The following is a 16,843-nucleotide window of genomic DNA, read 5'->3' as shown; positions in this document are numbered from 1 at the left end:
GCAAGACACAGATTCACTTCGACGCTGGACCTCAGGACTGGGACATGGACGCGAGCTCTCCGACTCAGGCCCATCGCCGTCGCTGCTGAGGTTGCAAAACGATGTGTTCATGCGCTAACAGTTGTATTCTCAATTACCAAACGTTACAGGCCGGACCAATGAAGACTCCGACTCAAGGCGACGGCGTGCAGTGTTCAGCACACTCGGCCGGGGCACGACCGCCACACTGGCGAGCCGTCGGGCGCCGTCCCTGCTGTCCGGCCGCGCACCGCACGACGTGGGGCAGCGCGCAGGCCACTGTGTCCCAGTCGCATCGCGGACATGATGCGAAAAACCACGCGAATGCATTTGCAAGGCGGTACAGTCTGCGGGCGCGTGTTTTTTTGTGCTGATCGCAGTTAGGCAGTTGTCTACGCTATGAATTCCAAACATCCCCATCTATGGCTGTCTTTCACTTTAGTGACATACATAATACAAACGGACTGGAATGGCCGCGCACCACTACGGTTCCATCTGCCTAAAACGCAACAAATGGACGCCACGATTCTAACAAACAGAAATAAGACGTCAGTCATAAGCCCCGATTTTGCGGCAATGCATAACGATGGCGAAACGGCACGTGCGCTGTCACTGACCGTTGGACCGCTACGGTAGTAACATAGGCCATTGCACACAAGGCAAGTCGTGAGAGAACAAATAGGGTATTCTCACTACACAACCACGCGCCAGTAACTCGCGACCGACCATCGCTCACCAACGTAGTCAATCTTAATAGGAGTGAATCCTGCAAACTCTGCCTAACCTACACCCACTCATGCACGAATGATGCAGTTGACTACTCTGGCTTGCTCTCCATGATGCAGCTTGCGTTACGAACCGAAGACAAATTAAATCACAACAGTGATTGCTCCATCCCCAATAAAACACCGCCAAAAGCAACACGAACTGAGGAAACATAGATGTGCATAAAATCACAGCAAACCTCCAATAGATGGAGATATCACACTAGCAGCACGCCATGCACACTCCAGTAGTACAGCACCCACAAATAGCGGAGTGCTTCCCTCGTGCATAAACGCATTCCGGCACCAGATGCTACATGGTATCAACTTTCCAGCTCGCGGGCGTGCTGGGGTCTCGATGGACGCACATCTGTGATATTTTGAACCACGATAGACGAGATACACGCATTTGGTGGATTAGTCACCTGGTGCATAAGCCGCTTATTAACGCCGATCTCAGTTTGTTCGTCAGGGCATCAGACAAAAACAGACGACAGATAAGCGTTTCGATTGTCGGCTTAATTACAAAGACGGAATGCCGGGAACATATCTGCACCTTAGATTAATGCTGGCACATTAACCAGATTGTTTTTTCAAAACTGAAACAAGGGCCATCATGTCCAAGCGCAAGTCGCGCATGGCTGCAGTCACCTCCGGCACCGCGACAATCTCGGTCAGATCTGGCACTGGATGCAGTCCTGCATATCAACAGGAGCCCAAAATTTCAACAGTTCCCTCACCTCAAACCCTGCACCTCGATAACAACTCGAGCAAACAAGCTCGAACGACATCTACCGAAACACGGCTGAATGCGGCCATGAGGCGGACCTTGACTACCGCTGATATCCAGACGGCGCCAGGCGCGGTGTATCAGCCGTCCAGGCGAGGTTGAGGCAGGCGCGGGCCGCTACCGGTCGCCGTTCGCCGGATGGCGGGGAACGAGCGGCTCGGAGCATCAATGTAACCCTTCCCAGCCGGCCGCTGCGCCCCAGCCGGACGGCAGCACAGCCCTGGACCGGCGCGTGTCGGGCGCAAGAGCAGCCGTGACATGACAGGCGACTAGGAGCTGCCGAGGCCGCCCAGCGGCCGCCGACGTCACTAGAAGTATAGCACGATGGTCTGTAGGTGGACTTCGTTGAGGATGATCAGGGCCAGCAGCGCGACATAACCGATGTAACGCACTGCAATGATAAATTCCTAAAAGAGACAAAAGAAAATGAGCGGTTATTTAAAATTTTGGTGTGTATTCCACATACCACAATAACATACATGCAATCTCATAATGCACGCATGACAAATAAACATCCGATGACGAGAAACTCTCCAGAGTCATGACCGCCCACCCAAACGTTTTAACATACACATTGACATGTGGGCCTATACCACTGCGACTACCGTTCCTAGAGAATAGCCGCACTAGCCCGTCAGCGGCGAGGCACAGCCCGGCATACTCACCCACATCTTGTTGAACAAGACGGCGATTATGAAACAGTGCAGCATAGAGTGGAAGCAGGCCACCCGCCAGAACCACATTAGAATCCAGGTGGTAGACGCCTTCAACACAGTCAGCTGCCGGGCCTGGTGTGGTGGCAGAGGCAGCGTCAGAGGCCCGCACAACAGAGGGCTCACCCGAGTACAGGCCCGCACACACAGCTGGCCAGGGCCTCAGGCGCCAGCGCACGAGGCCTCTGGCCCGCACACACAGCTGGCCAGGGCCTCAGGCGCCAGCGCACGAGGCCTCTGGCTCGGACGACACGCGACAGCTTATACAACTGGAGTCATTTACTGCCGTCTCCATGTGGATCGGGGAGGCACGGTCATTACTCGAGCATACGCCTGAAAAACATATCAATATGAATAACACTGTGAAACAGGCCTGAACTCTATGAATGGGGCGTCCCAACAGACCGCATGAAGCGTCGGCGCATGCCGTGCGTGTCTCTCAGACCAGGACGGGCGTGTTAGTGCCGCGTGACACGTCGCATGCCTGACCCTCCCAATTAGAGATATACAAATTTGTATCACGGTGGCAATTACGCACACGCTGACTTACTCACAATTAGACTGTCCGGGCCTTTGAGACAGATGCAGCTGTATTGCCACAAGCCTGAGATGCAAGCGGATGACTAAGCGTAATACACTTATCTTACATTGACAGCAAACACCACTTTACGAAGTACATCAACGGGAACAAAAAGCACAAAACACAGTTCCATAGCCACAAGGATTATGTGGAGGTTAAGTCACAAACGAAACGCACTATTTCTAGGAGGTGCACACCTCGTGTTAACCTAGCCTAGGACAGGAACATGGTAAATTCATAGGAAGCCAATCTGATCACGCGAAACCGTATCTAACAGCCTTCTTCATTCGCACTGAATGGGAGGGGGGGGGGGGGGGGCTATGCTCTCGTCGGGGGCCTATCTAATAACATGCTCAGGCATATTCGATCGCCCGGGGCCCCCTATATTGAACCTCGGTTACGTGCTATTTGAATGCGGTTCTACGCACTTGTCGGGGGTCTCCTCTGTTCGCCTCCTCGGCCCCACTGGATTGCTCGGGGGGGGGGGGGCTGTACATTGCTTCTTGGTGTTTGAATTCAGGGCCCTCTGCTCCCATCCGGGTCATCTGATAACCTGTTAGGGTACACCTTTCCTTTTGTATACCTTTCGGGGGCCCTCCTATACCTTTCGGGGCCCCCCGAAAGGTATACCTTTGGTATACCTTTCGGGGGCCCTCCACACCGGGTTTTGGGTACTTCTTATTTGAATGGAGGACATTTCGTTCCTGTCGGGGCCCCTTCTGATAAGATGATTGGGCCTATTTGATCGTGGGGAACCTCTACATCTAATTTCGCGTACTCCCTTCTCAAATGGAGGGCCCTCCGCTTTTTCAGGGGCCCTATCTGTCAACCTACTTGGGCACACTCGATTATTCGGGGGCCCTCTACATTGGGTTTCGGGTACCTTCTATTTAAATGGAAGGCGCCACGCTCTTGACGGGGGTCGTATACGTTAACCTGCTCGGGCGCACCCGATCGCTCAGAGCTCTATAAATTGTGTCGTGAGTATTTATTATTTGAATGGAGGGCCTGATGTCCTTGGCAGGTCCATCTATTCAGTTGCTCGGGCCGGTGGCGGATGCTGAGCGGGGGAAGTGGAGGCAGGGGACCATCCCCCCTGGACCATGCCGAGGGTACCTAAAGGCTCCGAAGGGGCCATAACCGGCCGGACGGACGCAGTCTTCTTACAACAAAGAACACTACAAAATTGGATGCCTCTGGGGCTTCAGACGACCAAGAACCATTGCTTGCAAAAGCAAAGAGTTCATAAGTAAACGAAGTTCATTCTTCTCTGACTGAGAAAGTGTTGCTTGGGGAAATTTTGGGGCTCATTTCGCTGTCTAGAGGCATTACGCTGTTGGTTACCTTGCCCTATATGTCCACTTGCCAGGTCAATCCGATCGCCAAGAAGCTTTCCACGTTATTCTTGATCTCTACGTGTTCCCGTCGGGCCTAATGCGCTGTTGGGACGCTATCTACCTCCATGCCCGAGCACTGTTGATCGATCAGGTTTTCCTCCACGGGTTCTTAGCAGTCCCCCAAAAGGCTCTACACTTTTTCCGGGGTCCCATATGTCAGGGTGCACTCAGTTGCTCAGGGCCCTTAATATACATCTTGGACTATTTCCATTTACTTGGAGGGCCTTGTGTTGTTGCTAGGGCTCTTAAAAGATAATGCACGGAGACACTCGATGCTCAGGGGCGCTCTACTTTGATCGAGGGCTCTCTCCCTTGGCCTTACTTGCCGAGGACTCCTCACTCCTATCGAGGCTCGTGTTGTTAACGTGCCCGTGAACTCTTGATCGCACATGGGTATGAATTCATCCCCTCGGGTAATTCCCCTTGCTCGAAGGGCCCTGTGCTGTGGCCGAGACCTTATACGTCAGTCCGCCGGGGCACTACCGATCGTTTAGGGGCCACCACGTTGGTCTTACGTTCTTTTTGCCCGCTCTGAAGGCCCTATGATTGTTGACGAGAGCCACTTTGTCGGCCTCCTGCGGCACCCATGATCGCTCATGTTCCGTCCTTTAGCCTTGGCGCCTTCGTCTTATAGCGACGGTCGAATATGCGCGAAGAATTTTCACGCGCGATTGCCGAACGTAATTCTACATGCCGCCGACGTCGTATGTGTATTTCCATTGGCCATTGAGTATGTGGCACTTACTAGACTAGTGCATCATGTTCTTAACATATTTTGAACATTATGATACGATGCACTCCTCAATAACAAAGGAAAACTTCTGCATTAGTCATCAGCCATCAGCTGATTACATCGCCCAGCCGGCTAGCGGTAAATACATGGCCTAGGAACCAAGTCCATGCTTGGTTTTGATGCTGTTAGCAGCCCAGTCAAGTTTATTTTGCCTGTTGTTCCGAAACACTTAACCTCAAAACCACAGCATTTAAACTAATCTGCAAAAAATGGGCGAGCTCTACGTGTATGCATGCGTAGCACGCCTGTGCTTTATTGGGCTGTGTAAAGTAAGACGGGTTTCCGTCTTGACGATATCCTGGATCCGCTCCTGATTACACCTCCCAGATCCCCCTTACAACACCCATTTTGCAAGAACTGTGCCCTGTCAGCGACCTAACCGCAAATCGACTCCGATGCACAGGCAGAGGAGCATCTCAAAAGTCACGGCGCCAGTATCGATTTTGACGTCGAATCTTTCCATATGTCACCATAGGATTAATGCTCCCCATTCTCGGAAAGAAGGGACGCCATGGCAACCAAGGAATCACCCCCCTCTCCCCCACCCTGTTCCCACACCTATGCTCTATTACATGCCCAAACACACAATATGAAAGAATGGAGTACTTTTTTCTTCAAAATTCATATCCCTCAGTGAAAGGGTCGATCGGCATAGTTGCGTTTTCAGCCGATGAAACTATGACTTATCGTCCAAGGGAAATACAATAAAAAAACAGTCGGAAAAATTGACGACCGGGAAAGTAGGTTGTGCCACCCGCCCAACGGCCAGTATCGCGACATGTTAAGATTCATTCATCCTTAACAAACGTTGTCCCAGCATCTGTATTTTTTTCACACAGAAATACTTACTGTAATGCTCGCCAACCCCATAACTTCGTCCCTCTGGCTCGTATACATCCACACTTGTGTCTCCCGACCACGACACGATGGTCTCGCTGCAGCAAGTTCCAGCCCCGGCCAATCGACAGATTGGTGGACTCGGCTGCAAGACCTTCCTTGTTTTTGCCACTTAGGTCAGGGTTCTTTTGGCTCGTGTCCTTGGGCTGACTTTAAAAGTCGGATTGGTAGACTGGCTTTTGCGGTCACATCCGCAAATGCCGCATATGCATAACGTGCCATGATGACGCCTTTCGTGTTTTAAGCTGCTCAAGCTTCTTTGTGGGTGTTTTACAATGCTGGTTTTCCTTCGGGTCGTGACGACTTATTTGCTCCCAAGTACAATCTCAGCATCTTCACTTTCTCGTCTACTGCGCACGGAACGTGGTCTCCCGAGAACGGTTTAGACTTGAGACAAAATAGCATTGACATAATTTCCAGAAAAGTTTGCAGGACGTGTTGTAGTCTTGCTATGGAGATCACTATTCTACGAGAAAATCCGTCCTTTTTTTGCAGAAACCCCGTATGAAAACAAAGTGTTCAAGACAAGGATGAAAAACGTACTGCATCAACACTGATCATGTCTACTTGTTGATGATGACATTGGGGCTTCAGGACGTACTCAGCTGCTGAGGCGATATGGGGCCGCCTGCCTCTCACTCTGGCGGGAAGGGCGTGCACTACGGGGAATAGAGCCCGGTTCGAAACCTCTGGTTTCCCAGACGCGTGGCGTAAGTACGACACTGGCAGTGCAACGATTAAGCCTACTACAAACTCTTACGTTCGTACTCTTTTCTCGCGCAGTGCATCCACGCATGCAGAAACCGCGTCAGGAGCTGAGCTTTGCACAGCACATGACACGTGACGTACCACGTGCTCGTGTGGGGCCAGTTTGCTCCCTCGCCCCGAAGTTTTCCAAATAACTTCTAAACGGCGTGGCGTAGGCTGGTCAAAAATAGCATACCTGTTGCCAATTGGGCCGCTGACTTATAGCAGGTGAAAACCGGACCATGCCTGTCAGCGGAGGTAATTTTGAAGTAAACTGTATCACTTCTAAATTAAACAAGGGGAAAACAAAACGAGTAAACCATTACAAGCGATATATATATTTATTAATCTATTTTAGAAGGCATTCGTTGAATTTTCACTCCTATATTTTAGGAGAAGCGCAACTTAGTAGTCAATACTCTTTGGAAAAAATGGTAAGGAGTAAAATTATACACCAGGCTTGGTGTAGTGCTTGCGGGCTGCAAAAAATCGGGATGCAAAAACACCTTACATTTGGCACACAGATGGACCACCGCGTGCTATGTGATTGCTTTTATACACAAGCCAACTCTGATGATCCCGCGCGGCTGGGACTCTCGGCCTCCAAGGCAGTGCACACAAAAGCGCAACATCTGGGACTAGGCCGCATGGCCATCTGGGACTAGGCCACATGGCACGCAGCTCATATGCATCTTGTCAGACGCTTCTGTTCATCGTAAGTTTGGGTACAAAGTCTTGCTTCTCTTTGCATCACCACAACGAGCCCTGCATCGTGGCTGGGCGTCGATGTTGTGCTCTGAGCGTACCTTGTATATGCGGCGTAGCCTGAGCCAACTCTGGATCCCTTGTCCGGCTAGATACATGTCAACTGTTGACATTGATCATTAACAACTATCCCAAAACATTCCCCTATGGTTGGCTTCTATCGTTCAGGTGTACCATGGGGCCATACGCAGGCAGGTTGTGGAAGTCCCGGTTCGAATACTGATTCGATGATTGGCGCAAAATGATGATTGACGCACACGTCAGGTGTGGGTGAGGCAGGGCACGCCCATAGGAGTCCAGGTGGTTTATCCTATGTGGCTTGAAATGACTTTGGACTTGGATAGAAGCAAAGGAACATCTGTGGAAGGAGAATACAGGGTCAGTGTATGTGGTGGACAATATGAGGAGGGAGTGACAAATTCACAGAAATGGGTGAAAAGGAACGATAAATCATTCCTCACAGGGTGTTGTTTTACACCCAAATATGTTGAGTCTAGGACATGTATCAAGTATCACTAAACTACCAGGCTCACCATTAGAGCATGCTATCCTGAACAGTGCACGCAAAAACCCTGAATGAACAAGTTAAATGGAGTTGCATTATTAAAGGAATGGGTAAGGCTGTCCTCTTGCCACGTAATCCTATCCACTAAAACCTTGACAGCTGCCCCCCCCCCCCCCCCTCCCAATGCACACAAGTGGAACCAGCTTCGTGACAGCATCAGCCTACATACACAGACACCGGGCGCAAGCCCTCGAAGCGCGGCGGACACTGACAATGGTACAGGTTTTCACAGGACGGGATGCGGACCAAGAGCCCTATCGCCGGACAAACACCACCAGGCCAGCCCAAACACCACCAACGGTGACTCGGCGCCGGCCGCCGGCGCCGTGGACCGCAGCCTTGCGGGTCGGCTGCTCGGCTTAGCCTCGCACAGGTCGGGCTACCGGCGGCCGTTTCAGTCAGGGCTCCCGCGGCCCGCCGTCATCGCCGCACCGCGTCCTACCGGCCTGCGGCGGCGGCAGCGGCACTCACCGTGTGCGAGCCGTCGGCGTTCTGCAGCTCGCGCTGGTAGCCGGTGACGGCGTGGTTCCAGCCGACAGACGTCAACAGCAGCTGGCCGGAGAAGAGCAGTATGTTGATCAGCAGAAGGCGGGGCGGTACCGGCAGCCGGGGCCCAGTCGAGGAGCCGCCGCCGCCGCCGCCGCCGCCCAAAAGAGCCTCTTTGGACTCCGATGGGCGCGGCTCCACCTGCACGGAGAGCGGGGCAGCAAGCTGTGAGGGGCAGAGCGGGGGCAGCGAGCTGTGAGGGGCAGGGCGGGGCAGCGAGCTGTGAGGGGCAGAGCGGGGCAGCAGCTGTGAAGGGCAGAGCGGAGCAGCGAGCTGTGAGGGGCAGAGCGGAGCAGCGAGCTGTGAAGGGCAGAGCGGGGCAGCGAGCTGTGAAGGACAGAGCGGGGCAGCAAGCTGTGAGGGGCAGAGCGGGGCAGCGAGCTGTGAGGGGCAGAGCGGAGCAGCGAGCTGTGAGGGGGCAGAGCGGAGCAGCGAGCTGTGAAGGGCAGAGCGGAGCAGCGAGCTGTGAGGGGCAGAGCGGAGCAGCGAGCTGTGAGGGGCAGAGCGGAACAGCGAGCTGTGAGGGGCGAGCGGAGCAGCGAGCTGTGAGGGGCAGAGCGGAACAGCGAGCTGTGAAGGGCAGAGCGGAGCAGCGAGCTGTGAGGGGCAGAGCGGAGCAGCGAGCTGTGAGGGGCAGAGCGGAGCAGCGAGCTGTGAGGGGCGGAGCGGAGCAGCGAGCTGTGAGGGGCGGAGCGGAGCAGCGAGCTGTGAGGGGTGGAGCGGGGCAGCGAGCTGTGAGGGGGCGGAGGGGAGCAGCGAGCTGTGAGGGGCGGAGCGGAGCAGCGAGCTGTGAGGGGTGGAGCGGGGCAGCGAGCTGTGAGGGGCGGAGGGGAGCAGCGAGCTGTGAGGGGCGGAGCGGGGCAGCGAGCTGTGAGGGGCGGAGCGGAGCAGCGAGCTGTGAGGGGCGGAGCGGGGCAGCGAGCTGTGAGGGGCAGAGCGGGGCAGCGAGCTGTGAGGGGCAGAGCGGGGCAGCGAGCTGTGAGGGGCGGAGCGGAGCAGCGAGCTGTGAGGGGCGGAGCGGGGCAGCGAGCTGTGAGGGGCGGAGCGGAGCAGCGAGCTGTGAGGGGCAGAGCGGGGCAGCGAGCTGTGAGGGGCGGAGCGGGGCAGCGAGCTGTGAGGGGCCGAGCGGGGCAGCGAGCTGTTAGGGGCTGAGCGGGGCAGCGAGCTGTGAGGGGCAGAGCGGGGCAGCGAGCTGTGAGGGGTCGGGTAGAGCGGCGCGTTCAAAGGACATCTTTGGGATGGTTTACTTGGGGGTATTCCGTTTAGGGTACATGCCGCACCTAGCCTGGTGCTCTTACAATGGACCTACCGCACAATGCCATTTCAAAGCAACATATTGTTTCCTCACGATATTTTGGCCAGACAGGATCACGCAGGGATCTTGTATGTGGCATGCAACGCTACATGACCGCCCTGAGGCAGGCTGACACTATCAGCCTAGTTATCAGATGAACGCAAAGCACCAACATATAGTCTTCGGTATTGAGCGACGGGTCAAGTGAACTACTCTCCCTTGCTCAGGAGGCCGAATCCAATGCCATGACACACCAAGTACTCGATCTCAGCCAGGCAATCGCGGGACGGTGTCGCATAGGCATAGCGAACAGGAACGAAACAACAAAGGCGGGCCAAAAATGCCATCCCTGGAACCGGACTTTGTAACGAGGACAGGGGGAAGGGCTGGGTGGGGTGGTGGCAGATGCTCAACAGGATAAGCCGCCAGGCAGGTACCTATAAGCGACCGAACTGGTCGGAGCCAGCACACATCTTGCATTGAACTGTGAGTTCGCCAATGGGAAGGCTAAAATACGATACAATGCCATCAGTTCACGCATACAGGTGAGCAGATACATACGTAAACTATGTGCAGGAGTTGGAATTTTCGGGTCATAAACGTATGCACTGATGCCACCAGTTAAGTATAAGCAGTTAACACCCCATGGATGTCACAGGATACTGTACACCATGTGCGCTTACATATAAGGAGCACAGGCAAGCCAGAGCCATGTACAGACCTCTCCATTAAAAGACAAGGAAGGAATTCATTCCGACAGATCACAACAAAAATCGGCTACTAATAGTCCGCGAACTGTGGGCACCTCGCAGCGGACGCCGGCCAGCCATCGGCCGCGGCGCCCTGGCGCGAGCCGCGAGCTGTCCGTACCTTGGAGCAGATGACGGGCAGCTGAAGGGAGAGGTCACTCTGGCGCGGAGGGTGGCGGCGCAAGTACGCCAGGCACGTCAGCATCAGCATGGCGCAGCTGATGCCGTCGCACACGCCGTCCATGTAGTAGCCGAGCGTACCGACTTCCGAGGTCACCGCCTGGCTGGAGGAGCGCAGACGCGCCACGAAGCCGTCCAGCGCGTCCATCCACTCGCCAAGGAGCACGACGAGGATGCCCGCCTGCCGGAGCGCGGCTGACTCGGAGAGGAGGAGGCGCATCGCCGGCAGCACCACCACTAACCGCAGCACGCTGATCATGTTGGGCGTCACCCACGAACATACCTCGGTGAAGCGAGTCACCTGTCGGTGGCACCGCGTCGGGTCAGGCAAGTCAAGGCTGGAGACAGGCGACAGACACCGGGTCACCACGTTAGGTCATGCTACCGCAGATGGAGGACGGGGGCGGGGGGGGGGCAGAGATCGCGCCCGCTGGACCACCAGGTTTGGTCACGTGAACCGACGCAGGGGCGGGAGGGAAGGTGTCACCTGCCAACAGCACCAGGCCAGGTCAGGTGAACAGTGTCCGATGGCCACAAGAAAGGAGAGATCGTAACTGTGACAATCCAATGGTGGAAAGCACCAAGCCAGCAGAATATCACGATAAGTGCGCGGGACGTGTTCTACGGGAGTAAAATCAGAGTGAGTGAGTAAACAGGATTTGTGAAGACCATAAGTGAAAAATGATGGAACATAGTGGAGGACACGTAGTCAATCTTGCACTTACAAAAATGGTAGTGACGAGCGACGTTAACAATGCCATTGGCAGATATAAATGACAAGAAGTTGGCTTATCTTTAAGCTCACCTTTACAAGCAAAAAGCACAGCTCACCTTTACAAGCAAAAAGCACACGCACATTAGTAGCACAACCAAATTGCGGTTTATTTCGAAAGCACTTGAATATCATAAGTTTGAACAGCAGTGCATAAACGGCTCGTGAACAGCAGTTCTAACAGCTGTAGCGACAGCGAATTACTGTACAGTACTCGATTCTAAGTACTTTCGGCAGCGTCACCGTGAGCGCTCGCCATCACCAGCAGCGAAAGCACCGTACAGAGCAGCAACTAGATAAATTCAGAACACGAATACATACAAAACCAGTCTATGGACAGAACCTTTCACAACTGCGCAGAGTACGGGCACGCTCAAAGAACGCGCTTCAGAGCTCAAGCTGCGCACCAAAACACTTCATCCCCGTGCGTCACTAACGCCGGCGGCTAAGCCGTGGCGGGGCCCGGCCGGTGGCTCCCTGCCCAGCTGCCAGCGAGCCCGGCCGATCGCCCCCTGCCTAGCTGCCAGCGAGCCCGGCCGGTGGCCCCCTGCCCAGCTGACAGTGAGCCCGGCCGATGGCCCCCTGCCCAGCTGACAGTGAGCCCGGCCGGTGGCTCCTGCCCAGCTGACAGTGAGTTGACGGACCTGTGTGAACACGTGACAGGCCGGCGTGAAGATGTAGTGGTTGGTTGGATCCGTCAGCAGCAGCTTCACCGTGATGGGGTGGAACATCGAGAACGATATGCTGGGACTGGCGGCGCTGACCACCTCGTTGGGCTTCAGCGCCTGCGACCGCATCATGGCAGGGTCAGCACCGCGGCACGCTGTCACATGTCCTACGGTCACAGCAGGTCAGCACCGCGGCGCGCTGTCACACGTGGTACGGTCACCGCAGATAAGCACCGCGGCACGCTGTCACATGTCCTACGGTCACAGCAGGTCAGCACCGCGGCGCGCTGTCACACGTGTTACGGTAACCGCAGATAAGCACCGCGGCACGCTGTCACATGTCCTACGGTCACAGCATGTCAGCACCGCGGCACACTATCACACGTGTTACTTCCACCGCAGGTTAGTCACTGTAGGTATATATATATATATATATATATATATATATATATATATATATATATATATATATTTGCAAGCCATGATCCCTTCATCAGTTCGATGGTTATTTTAAGGGTGCGATGCCAACGTTAAGCCGATGGCAGGTATAAGTTCACTAAGTCCGCACACGAACGCCGTATCTGGGCCCAATTTGCATCGCGTATAGAGGTGACTGTGCCCTTGTCACCACATGGAAGTTCATGTCATTGCTTGTTGCATATCTCAAAATATTATACAATTACCGCGACAAAGTCGATTGGACGTGAAGCTTTTGCCCGGCTTCACGAAAGGCACGACGGCAGCTTCTCGCCAAGAAGTAGGGAATGCACCTCTGGTCTATAGCGAATTAAAGATCGCTAATAAAACGCGAAGCACGCGACGCGGCAGATGCTTGATGCAGAAGCATATCGTTGTTCATAGTGTCCGGGCTTTCTGACACGCTGCGAAGCCTGGCGATCGCCGATTCCAACTCCACCAGCGTGAAAGGGTCATTATATGAATGCAATTCACTTGTCGAAAGTCCACTGCAGATTGCTAACGTCGCGTTCTATGCCGCACAAACTGTGGGTTTGTGTTACCACATACGCTGCGTTGGGCTAGGGCCCGGGCAACCTCATTCGCAACATCCAACGGGCGCGTCACAGCCTGGCCGTTAACACACAGCACCGGTAAAGCTACGGGTGAAAACTGACCCGAAATACGCTTGATCCGGGCCCAAATCTGCGATGTCGGCGCAAACCGGTTTAGAGTGCTCGCGTACGCGCGCCAGGAAGCACGCTTCGCCCCGCTTACAGTGCGCCGAGCAAAAGCTCTCGCTTTCTTAAAGGCTATCAGGTTTTCTACACTGCTCCTGGCGTCAAAAGCCCGAAACGCACGTTTACGCGCCCGGATAGCGCCCGACACTCCTCCGTCCACCACGGAACAGGAGTGCGTCGGGGAGCGCCAGACGTGCGTGGGATACAACTGTTGGCACATTCTAAAAGTCTGTGAGCAAAATTCTCAATAGAGGGTGGCGTCCTCTCAGGCTCAGTTACTAACGATTCTTCCAGCAGAGTCTGAAATTCGCACCAGTCCGCTTTCTTAAAATTCCAGCGTCATGGTCTAACACTCAACGCTCCACTTCTCTTAAACCGGACCCACACTGGGAAGTGGCCACTGCCCCATGGGGTCATCTCGGCCACTCCACTCGAGGCGTTGGACGAGCTGGGGACCGGAGAGGCTTAGATCTTGCGCTGACGTCTGACCGGACGGCAAAATGTGTACGGGTTCCTGCGTTGAAAATACATAGTGAAGCACCGTGGATAAAATCCTCACACAGCCTCCCTCGAGCATTGGTGACGTCACACCCCCATGCGGTGTGATGCGCATTAAAATCGCCTACAAGAAGAAGTGGTGGAGGCAGTTCAGCCAGTAGGCATCTAAGGTGCACCAACGGAAAGGCGATGCCTGGTGTAAGGTAAAGCAAACCAACGGTGATATGACGGTGATTGAAATAAAGCCGCACGGCCACAGACTGAAGCGTGGACCGCAAGTTTAACCTCCTCGCTGGTACGCTATGATGAACTGCAAGTACACCACCATGAGCAGTGCTCTTCGTCAACGCGCCACTGCGAAACATTGCATATCCTTTCAAAGAGCAGCAATGGTCAGACGCTAGCTTTGCCTCTTGCAGCAGTACGGCTGGATGAGAGACCCTGCTGTCGACAGCCTGGAGATCGAGGGGATTCGCCCTTATTCCTCTACAATTCCACTGTAAAAAACGCCTGTAAAAGGGCGCATTAAAAAAGCGGTAAGGTGTAAAAAGCTAAAATAAGTCGCGTCTTAAAAGAGCTTGGCTGCGCCAGTTGTATGCCCAGACGTCTCAGACCGAGAGCTAAGGCTAACTCCGGGGGGCCGTGCCCCACCCTAGGACGAATCCTTGGGCTGCCTCCGTCACATGGAGATGGGGACCGGCTGGGGCACGCTTTACGCCAGCGTACCCAGTCCGGGGTGGAGGCGGGGGAGGGCCCATCGGTGGGCCCCTACCGGGGTTTGAGGGACCAGTGGGGCCTCCACCGGTCTCTGTGGCGATGGAGTGCTGTTTCGGAGGACGGGCTCTTCGTCTGCCCCGGACAGACGGCCTGCCGCCTTAGCGCGCTCCAGCTCGGTCAGGCGCGCTCGCTTGGTCGAGCTGACAGGCGCGCCTCGCGGGAGCGCCTGTCAGCCTCCTGACGCTCCAGTGTCTCTGCCACACCCTCACAGGCACTGGCAAGAGGTTGTTGTAGCGAAAGGACCGATTTGAGTCGCAGACGAAGGTACGGCCGACGGCGTGCGGGGACTCCGACCACGCCAAGCCGTCGTTCCAACCGTCGCCCGTCGGTGATCCAGCGCGCACCGAGGAGGCCAGCAGACCGGCGTCTGCCGACTGCTCGATCGGCGGGGAGGGAGCTTGGAGTGCCGACTGGGAGTCGGGCGTTCGGACCGAGGGAACAACCGACAGGCCAAACGACCTCAGAAGTCCTACGAACTGAACTGCCGTCATGTGCCCGATGGCATTACTTTGTGGCAACGAAGTTTTCACTTTGGACGCATACCATATTTTCGAGTGGCTGTCGTAAAGTTCACGAGCTTCACGGGAAGAGACATTTTTAGAGGTTTAATCGATATAACCTCCTCTTCTATTGCACAGGCCGGGCACGTACAGCCCTACGTCGTGCGTGGGACTTGTCCTTACCGCAGTTGATGCAGTGGGGTTGAGCAGAGGTGCAAACTTCACTTGTGTGCTCGAATGACGCACATTCACCACATGCTGGGCGGTTACAACAGTGGAGCTTGGTGTGGCCAAATCGCTGGCATTGGTAACACCGCATGGGGTTAGGCATATAAGGGCGAACCTTCACCCGAGCGTAGCCCACACGTATCGCGGACGGCAAATCAGTGGAACTAAACGTCAGAATGATGGTTGTTGGTGGGCCACAACCTCTCCTCCCCGTCTGACGAGAATCCTGCGAGCGCTCGTCACGCCAAACTCTGAGAGTTCTTAGACTATCTCATCCTCGGCGACGTCCCGAGAATCAAATAATTGACTACGCCCCTGGATGAATTTTTGGTCTTATGTGGTATTGCTGATATTGACACGGCCTTTTCATGCTTACCAGTCTCATCCCGAACACTATACGTAAATTCCTTAGCAACCATTGGCCCCTACTCGCCTCCAGACCACTAGCGAACTCTACTTCTATTTTTCCATCCCTGAGCTTGTCGCACCTGATGATTTTCCCAAACCTGTCGCAGCCGTTCCGTCTCTGAAACGGTTTGAAAGGGAAGCCAGCTTAATCTCTTCACTACCGAAGATCAGGATCCGTGAACCGGGGGGCGCAGATTCTTCTCTGCGCCCTGGGGTTATCGAGGTCCATCCCTCTTTCGGAGGGCGGGTGCTTTTAAGGTGAGAAGAAGCCATAAAAGGTGGTTTTCATTTCGACACCGGGCTCCTCACCCACCTCGCAGCCCAACTGGGCGACGGCCCAACACTGCCTCGGGAGGGTGGTCACCGCCGGGGCTACCCCGGTGCTATATGGGGCGAACGATGCCTCCCACACGGCCAGGTGTAGCCGGGGGACCCCTCCCCGTCCTGACCGTGGTTCTGCACCGCCGTCCCTTGACCCCTTAAGCCGCTGTGCGCGGCCGGGCGCCCCAAACGGAGACCCGCAAGGAGCACCCAACCGCAACGCGGGCGGCAAGCTGCTAAACCCGTGAGGGCCCCACGGGCCCCCGCGCCCTCGGATATCCTGGCCAAAGTGGAGTGTTGGGACGGGCCGTGACTAACCCAGCACGACGCCGCCCCTCGGCCACCAGGATCCGATCAACCCGGGGACGCGGACGAGGGGGCACAGCGACCCCGATAGAACGAGGGATGAGGAGTGGTGATAAGCCCGGCTGCGGGGAAAGCGGGGTATGGGGAAAGGAGCGGGCGGGACAAGGAGCAGGAGCTTACGTATCGGCAGGGTCGCTACGCCCTGAGAGGAACAGCTTGCGCTGTCCACCCGTTTACCGGAGCTGGGACCCCGAGGGGGCGCTAGTCCCTTACACCGACCGAAGCCGGTTGCCCCTGCGGGGGCCCGCCAAATACGAAAATGATATAAGCAATAGTTATATTTCCAGTTAACGACGCTACTCCATGCAAAA

At 55.1% G+C, this 16,843-nt stretch overlaps 1 protein-coding gene across 1 annotated transcript; it reads right to left on the bottom strand.

Moving 5' to 3' along the window:
* Positions 1–1,285: 1,285 nt before the first annotated feature.
* On the bottom strand, positions 1,286–12,355 carry LOC119108902 (ceramide phosphoethanolamine synthase; the record flags this gene model as incomplete). Its single annotated transcript, XM_037232447.1, has 5 exons — positions 1,286–1,979; positions 2,238–2,360; positions 8,501–8,716; positions 10,740–11,099; positions 12,215–12,355. Coding segments are annotated over 5 exons (939 nt in total), but the record flags the coding sequence as incomplete, so codon positions are not given.
* Positions 12,356–16,843: the final 4,488 nt, after the last annotated feature.

The sequence above is a fragment of the Pollicipes pollicipes genome, unplaced genomic scaffold (genome assembly GCF_011947565.3).
Source record: "Pollicipes pollicipes isolate AB1234 unplaced genomic scaffold, Ppol_2.1 Scaffold_701;HRSCAF=803_pilon_pilon_pilon, whole genome shotgun sequence".
NCBI lineage: Eukaryota > Metazoa > Arthropoda > Thecostraca > Pollicipedomorpha > Pollicipedidae > Pollicipes > Pollicipes pollicipes.
The sequence above is the reverse complement of the archived record's forward strand: the minus strand, read 5'-3'. Positions and strand labels throughout refer to the sequence as shown.